General features: G+C 39.5%; 1 protein-coding gene across 1 annotated transcript in view; it reads right to left on the bottom strand.

The window, feature by feature from the left end:
* The window catches only part of LOC101846768 (sodium-dependent lysophosphatidylcholine symporter 1-B), a 32,835-nt gene that overhangs the window by 2,602 nt on the left and 21,679 nt on the right, over positions 1–8,554 (bottom strand). The window contains exons 13-18 of the mRNA XM_035972355.1: positions 7,573–7,718; positions 6,448–6,531; positions 4,636–4,719; positions 3,657–3,772; positions 2,258–2,395; positions 1,319–1,495 (exon numbers count right to left, since the gene is read on the bottom strand). Coding sequence (XP_035828248.1) covers positions 1,319–1,495; positions 2,258–2,395; positions 3,657–3,772; positions 4,636–4,719; positions 6,448–6,531; positions 7,573–7,718 — 745 coding nt within the window. The remainder of the gene's footprint in view (positions 1–1,318; positions 1,496–2,257; positions 2,396–3,656; positions 3,773–4,635; positions 4,720–6,447; positions 6,532–7,572; positions 7,719–8,554) is intronic.

Genomic DNA, 8,554 nt, shown 5'->3' on the forward strand with positions numbered 1-8,554 from the left:
ATTGGGTAATAAGAATAATTTCTAGCTTTCCAGGGACACTGAATCTGCACCAGACTTTTCCAGCTTTATTTTTCGTTTCTATGACCATTTGCAATAACTGACAATGTGACTGATTTCTTTACATTCATAATTGTGTCCGCGCATATTTCCGACACAAAAACTTAGAATGAATGTGTTAGCTGTAAATATTTTTATTCCATACAAGAAGTTTATCTCTACCCATGTATTTACACGGTTTTGTGTTTTTTTTAATCGCTTATATTATATTAGTTGCATGCAGGCTGCTATAGACACAGCATGATTCATGAACAAACGCTGAGTAACTTTCTCTTGTTTTATAGTATAATAATTTTATTATAAATTGGGTGAAAAAAAAATCGCGTAACCCCCAGACATTGCGATTTCAAAATATTGATAAAATAAAAACTGTTCAAACAAATTTTATGCAGTTGTTTTCTTTTTCTGACAGAGAGAGAGAGTATTTGTGAGGTGTGCTGACAAAATGAGTTACTTCTCCCAATCCACAAATTGAGATATTGGCCAAAAATCGACATTAGGGTCAAATTAGTAGATTTTCTATTGACACCATATTCTTTAACTATAACCTGTCTTTCATTATTTCATACTTGTAAGTTGTAAAAACTTCACCTTTAAATAAGCGTGATGTATCTATTTCCTTACGGCTTGAATCGGAGAAGTAGCTCATATTGTCAGCACGCTTCACCTCTGCTTCTTTCTTAAGTTGCATTGTTTTTACTGTGACAACTTTCAGCGTCTTTTTGTGGTCACATTTCAGTATATAGTGGCGTCGGTGGCCTAGTGGTTAGGCTACCGGACTTGCAATAGAGAGGTTGCGGGGTCAGGGGTTCGAGCCGCAGGCCCCACGTTGTGTCCTTGGGAAAGGCACTTTACCCGAATTTTCCTCACTTCACCCAGGTGGAAATGGGTACCCGTCCATTGACAGCGAAAGATCTTGTCAGTATGTTAGTGTTTTAGCGCCTATAAATGGCTGCTTGCACTGTATGCTTCCCAGGAAGTTGAGTTTGTTTCAGAATGCTCTCGGGTCTGCTGGGGTAATAGTATAGATTCTGAAGTGCATAGAGCTTGCTGTTGAGCGGGGATTTGTGCTATACAAATGCTATCTATTATTATTATTAAAACTGCCAGGCTGCAGTGGTTGTTGGGAGAAAAATAGCGCATCAGGCTCAGGTGAGTCAAACGGTAAACGGCTTTTCAACTCACTCAAACCTTGACCATCAATGATTTATTTATAGAGGCACCAGCCATCCATGTCCAGGTGCTGTTTTAGCCAACTCACTCAAATTCCTGGAGTCGGTGTTTTATACTCCTCCGCAGGTGCTCATCGATTGGATAGTAGTAGAGGGCAATGAGAGCCAGGATCACCATGACAACGGGGCCCGGCGTGACCAACAGACGCAGCGTCTGCGACACTTCCTTGGGTTGGTGACACTCTCCTGTGACATAGCCGCCAAACCTGAAATACCGCACAGGTACAATAAACACTTCATTAGTAAAATTCTACATAAATTTTCCTATTTAACATTATTATATTATTGTTTATATTACTGTTCATTTATATTATGCATGCGACTGTAAGCCTGCGTGTGTGTGCATGTTTGTGCGTGTGTGTGCATGTTTGTGTGAGTGTGTGTGTGTATGTGTGTGTGTGAGTGTGTATGTGGTGAAACACCAAACCAATGTGCCAGGATCTGGACAATAAAGATGTATCTTATCGTATCTATCTGATCTTATTTTATCCTCCTCTTCATTTGGTAACTGTAAGGTTTTACACCCCCATTCACACAATTTAGGCAATTTAGGTGGTAGGCTGTTTCAACCCCACCTGCCAGGGTCCACCTCGTCTGAGTGGGATACAACATCCCCGCAGACAAGCAGATATACGTCGGGTGGCCCAGTCTTACACTTTTCTTACAGGAGCCAAAGACCCCTTCCCCCCCCCCCCCCCCACCTTTCCAGGCGTAAGATTATATTTCAACGTCCCCTTGCTAACTCTGATATTACTTACTCAAGTGCTAACTGTATACAAAGATAAGGAAACAAACTACTCAAGGTTGCTAACTTTGACACTACTTACTCCAGCGCTAACTGTATACAAAGATAAGGAAACAAACTACTCAAGGTTGCTAACTTTGACACTACTTACTCCAGCGCTAACTGTATAAGCCTACAAAGATGAAACAAAGTACTCAAGGTTGCTATCTCTAATATTACTTACTCAAGCGCTAACTGCGAGGCAGCCAAAGCAATGCCAGCTGCCAGCTTGTTGAAGAACACGTAGAAAGAGTAGAAGAGTGCGTCATGGCGCGCGTTCCTCTCCAGCATATACAGGTCAATCACATCAGGCAGCACAGACCTGGTAACGCACAGGAGACAAAAATAGGTACAGTCGAAATTGTCCACGAGGGGAACCCATCGTCCAGGAGGAAGAATAGTGGTTGTCTTAGGTAGGTAGGTAGGTAGGTAGGTAGGTAGGTAGGTAGGTTGGTAGGTAGGTTGGTAGGTTGGTAGGTAGGTAGGTAGGTAGGTAGGTAGGTAGGTAGGTAGGTAGGTAGGTAGGTAGGTAGGTAAGTAAGTAAGTAAGTAAGTAAGTAAGTAAGTAAGTAAGTAAGTTTATTCAGTGTTTAAGGCCATTGGCACACATCACTTCGCACAAAACATTCACTTCATCAATAAAGTTTCCATAATGAATAGGTGAAGGTTGTGCACATATCTCTTATCATGAGTCAAACATTGCATATTTCTGTCACTAGGCTTTATGGCTTTATGCATTCCCTTGACGCACCCCAGGTGGTGCCTATACGGGCTTTCAATGGTCGAAGTCTGCTTGACAGTTTTAGCTCAAGGTTTTGGATGTGGGCGTTGGAGGATAGAGTACGGTCAAGTGTGACCCCAAGTAAGGTGGGGTTAGAGTTGAAGGTGATGTGGGAGTCTTTGAGCGAGAGTGCTGGTTTTCGCTTGGCCTCATATTTTTGTTTTGAACTCCAAAGGCGATTGCACAGTTTGCATGTTTAATACCCAAGTTCGACTCCTGTGCATCTCTGTCTTTTCCCTGGAATGTTGTTCCCTCTCGGCCCAGGTTGGCCCTGATACAGGGATGCCAAATGATTTTGGAAAAAAAACTCTGAAAAGGAGCAGAGTCTCACATCTCACCTAAAACAAACCTTGTAAATTTTTTCACTGAGCACACAAAAACATCTCTCTTACCTCCCCCCTTCCCTTTACAAGGGTATGGGGGACTTTGTTCCCCCAATTCCAGTAATATTTTATCTGTCTTGAGTGAGAAGAAGGACCTTATGTCAGTGGCCTTCTTCTTCAGGAATGCCAAATGATTTTTGAAAAAAAACCAACCTGAAAAAGCCTGAAAAAGCTGAGATTTGGCATACCTGCTGATAGCCAGGGTCAAGGCCTGCCTCCTAAAAGATCTAAACTGTAGGCAAAGGATTGTAAAAACACCTACATTTATTTACTTTTTTGTTAGTTTTAGATGCGGTTTTAAGGCCCTCGCAACTGCATAAGGTCATATAAGCGCCAAATTTACTTTTTAAAAAAAGCATTTGTATTTCCTTCACAACCCACAACAAACAGCCCAACATTAACGATGTGTACATAGTTACCATGGCAACAGCAAGGCCACCGAGATGCCCAATCCAGCGACTACCATGAGGGCGTAGTACAGCCACTTGACGTTGGCTGGGAGGAACAGCTGGGAGGTGAACACGGGAATCATCAGCTGGGGAAAGAAAAGAAACTACTTTTATCTTGTGCAGAAGTGAAGATATTTGTGATAGACTGTCCCTGTGTTTATGCACCCCGAATAATTTAGCAAAATTTGATCATTTTTTGCATAATTTCTGATTATTTTCCATATCATTCTTTGACAAAATTAATAGAATTACATTATTTCACATTTTTGGGCTCAGTTTGCATAATTTCATAATTTTTTTGGTATAAAACCACAGGGACAGGATATGTGACAGAAAGAGGTAGATTCACTTAGTTTCAGCACTAAAAATAGCAAGAAAATGGCCGCCAAATTTTGGTAACTTCAATAGTTAAAAAATCCTTGAAAACTGAAAACACATTTTGAGCTTTTAATAAATGTTTGTTAATACAATTCACATAGATCTAAAAATGTGTTTCTATTTGGAAATAAAAGCGTTAAACAAAAAACCAAAAAAATTTGATTAATTTTGCAAAACTGATGGGAGAATGTCTGTTTCTCCAATTTCGTTATTTTGACGAGCGCCTGATTTCTCCACAGCGCCTCACAAACGTATTAGTAGTGTCACGACGCAATGGAATCAGACGCTCGTCAATTTTGGGGTATACAGAGTTATTGGTATCATCTTAAATAAAGGTTGTCCATTTGCCTGCCTTGGTTTCCATTAATTTAACTAGAATCGAAGTCGAGATAGTTGCGATGGAAGGAGGTGGGGATCACCAGTGAGCACTTGGGAGCAAAGTCTAGACTGTTTTAGAAATCCAAAATTCTGGATAATTCATCCGCAAAAATAAGCACTCTGTTAAATGAAGTCAAACTCCAGAGAACAAAAGAGATTTTTTTTAAAACAGTCGCTGTCTTAGTCAACATACCATCATTCCAGCTGCATAAGCCTTTTTCTTGCCAAACTTCACAGATATAAACTGCCAGAACGGCATCGAAAGTATAGACACAACCTGAAAATGAGAAATGAGATGATTAAGGATGACTATTATAGCAATAATAATAATAATAATAATAATAATAATAATAATAATAATAATAATAATAATAATTGAGATGATTAGTAATGACAATAATAATCATTAATATTATTTTTATTATAATAACAATAATAATAATAATAACAAAATAATAACAATAATAATAATAATAGTAGTAGTAATAATAATAATAATAGTAATGAAAATAAAAATAAAAATAATAATAATAGTAATAGTAATAAATAGAGCATTTATGGTCTCTTAGGTCAATGTCACTGTCAGGATTTGACTGTCTTGAAAGACATAAACTGAAGATAAGAAACGAGAGCATAACATAACACACATATTCCTTGACGAACACACACTTATCTTTTCTAGACAAAAACCATACTGGGTTTTTTTTTATTTTTTGGGTAAGTGTTTTACGGCGCTCCCAACTGCATAAGGTCATGTGAGCGCGCGGGACACATTAAACTTTTTCAGTTGGTAGAAAATTTCGAATTTTGCCCAGGTGGCGGCTGAAACCTCATATTGTTTCTAATTTCATCATTCACAAACACAACAGAAGGGAAACCTCCAATGTTCAAGACCATAATGTACTATAAACAGAGATAAAAACTTAAAAACTTTCCTTCTGCGATACCATATTTGAGATTTTCGTATTTTCAGGGGAAATCAAGTTCTGGCTCTTTATTTTCCTGCTCTCTAGCCATGTTCTGTCGTCTGCTTTCGCCTCCACATTCTGCCCCCATCCCTTCACCTCCTATGTCCCCTCCTCTGGGCTCTTGACTCTTTCTGCAGCCTTTCTACTGCTATTCCTTGGCTCCTTTCTTACTGCTGTCTTTCAGCCACATCCCTGATCTTCTGGTAGGAAAGATCTCCATCTAGTGTTCTCAAACAAGGGCGAACAATCTCGGAGGTCCAGAGTGCAATTTGCGACATTAAAGATCCTTGGTGGTTCAAAATCGATAGTAGGCTTCGGCCGCCACCCGGGCAAAATTCAAAATTTCTTCTTTCCTATCAAACGTCTATCGCCTTTATCTCTCCTCCTTCTTTTTTGTGTTTGTTACTCTCTCTTAGACACCCGGGGCAGTGCCACTGACTGTAGTGTCTTTACGCCATTCCCAAAGGGGGACATTTCTCGTTCAAGCACAGTAGAATTGTAAATAGGCTGACTCATCAATGTCACGCTCATAACTGTGCCTGATCTACGACAGGGAACTGCTGCTTTTTCTTTCCTGATCCTTACTATTGTCATTTTTCCTCTACTTATTTTGTATGTTTGTCACTCTCTTGTGACCTGCTATTTCCAGGGTGCCTTGATAGTCAAGCAGACCTAGTGCTGTTGAAGCTAGAGAGGTGAGCAGAGTAAGCCTGATTCCCTGTAAAGACTTCTCTGTTGATACCCACCCCTTGGCGCTCATATGACCTTATGCAGTTGCGAGGGCCGTAAAACCCTCTACTTAAAAAAAACAAACTCTCTCTTGTAACACCTCTAATCTTCGGCACTTATATGACCTTATTGTGTTGCAAGTGCCGTAAAACACTAACTAAAACTAAAACAAAGGGAGCGATAGATAAGAACAGATCTGAGCGGCTCTGCATAAAAAAACAGGAGACAGTCAGCCGCTGTGAGCTGAATCATAGGTAAAAAACGTTGCACAAGACAGCTAAACGTCCCAATCACCGGCAGGCACTTACCAGCAGCACAAGAATGAAGAAAGAGAAATCTTCTCCCATCTTGAGCGTGTGTGTGCAGAACAAGGCGACGTTGCCCTGGACAATCTGAGGAAAATGTTACCAAGAAATTGTAAAAGACTCTAGCTCCACTGGCCACAAACTCATCAACAAAACGATTACAGTGCGGAAAACTGTCAGACGATGGAAGCAAAAGTGCAAAAGTCAATTTAGATGATCACAAATGTTTCCCTGGAGTTTCTAAGAAAGTCAAACTTCACAGAAATATGAAACATTTTTTTTCTTCATTAATAATAATAATGATAACAATAATAATAATAATAATAATAATGATAATAATAATAATAATAATAATAATAATAATCATAATAATAATAATCATAATAATAATAATAAATAACATTTGTACAGCCCAAAACCCCGCTCGACAGCAAGCTCTATGCGCTTTACACTACATTATTACCCCCAGAAGACCATAGATCACTCAAAAACATTCTCAGCTTCCAGAGAGGGATCTAGTGCATTAACATTAACAATAAAGTATTAGTCAAAAACATTCTTCTGATAATAGCAGTCTTTAACTTCCCTTCCAAAAGTGCATTTTGCAACAGGCTGCATATGGTGGAGTATGCAAAACAATGATAGCTTTTTGTTGCTTTTTTTTAACCAAGCAAAACACTTTGAAGGGTTTCCCTGACTTTTTCTTTTGCTAGCGTCTTTTAACACTTCTCTCATTTGAGACAACGCTAGAGTAAGAAAGAAAGTCTTCAAGTTTTTTCAAGTAGTTCAGTATTTTTTCAATGATGAATTAAACAAGAGGTATGTGTAGTCTTTGCTGTAAAGTGCACTGTCCAAGAAAAGAAGATGATTACAATTCTACTTTTTTTTCAGACTCTATCCTCTAGTGTTGTAATTTTTTTGTCTTTACTTTGACGTATAACATATCAACTTTATTTGGAAAAATACGTCCTGTGACTGTCCACTCTAAGACCACCATCAACCTGCCACATTTACAACACACTAGTCAGGCAAAAACACAGAAACCCTTCAGCATGGAAAGATTCAAAATGAATCATTCCAACACGCTTGTCATTATAAAAAAAGTTCTTTCTTAAGTGCAGCACTTACCTGAATGGCGATTGTGAGACACAGAAAGGTCAAGGACGCCCATAAGTACGGCTTGAACGTGAACACAAGCTTGATGCCCTGGAAAAATCCCATGTGGTGTTCTTTCTTCTCTTCAATTATTCCTGCAAACGAACAACAGCAGAGTGCTTTGAGTAAAGAGGAGCAGAGAGTGCTTTGAGTAAAGAGGAGCAGAGAGTGCTTTGAGTAAAGAGGAGCAGAGAGTGCTTTGAGTAAAGACAGCAGAGAGTGCTTTGAGTAAAGAGGAGCAGAGAGTGATTTGAGTAAAGAGGAGCAGAGAGTGCTTTGAGTAAAGACAGCAGAGAGTGCTTTGAGCAAAGACAGCAGAGAGTGCTTAGAGTAAAGAGGAGCAGAGAGTGCTTAGAGTAAAGAGGAGCAGAGAGTGCTTTGAGTAAAGACAGCAGAGAGTGCTTTGAGTAAAGACAGCAGATAGTGCTTTGAGTAAAGAGGAGCAGAGAGTGCTTTGAGTAAAGAGGAGCAGAGAGTGCTTTGAGTAAAGAGGAGCAGAGAGTGCTTTGAGTAAAGAGGAGCAGAGAGGGCTTTGAGTAAAGACAGAAGAGAGGGCTTTGAGTAAAGACAGCAGAGAGTGCTTAGAGTAAAGAGGAGCAACTTGTCATGATAAAAGTCAGTTGAGTATGTCGCGACCTCAGTGCTTTCTTGTCGTATCTCCATTCTTTTTTAATATTGACAATGTGACTTCTTCATAAGCTCCCTCTTTGTTATGAACTGTTTTCACTGTTATTAAAAATGGAGATATGACAAGAAAGCACTGAGGTCCCGATGTGTTGGGAAGAGCAAGATAGATGGACAGAAACAAAAAAAGTAAACGGACGAAAGTCAAGAGGTAAGCAAACGGATGAAAGTGAAGAGGTAAGCAAACGGATGAAAGTCAAGAGGTAAGCAAACGGATGAAAGTCAAGAGGTAAGCAAACGGATGAAAGTCAAGAGGTAAGCAAACGGATGA

This window comes from Aplysia californica, unplaced genomic scaffold, assembly GCF_000002075.1.
Source record: "Aplysia californica isolate F4 #8 unplaced genomic scaffold, AplCal3.0 scaffold00662, whole genome shotgun sequence".
Classification (NCBI taxonomy): domain Eukaryota; kingdom Metazoa; phylum Mollusca; class Gastropoda; order Aplysiida; family Aplysiidae; genus Aplysia; species Aplysia californica.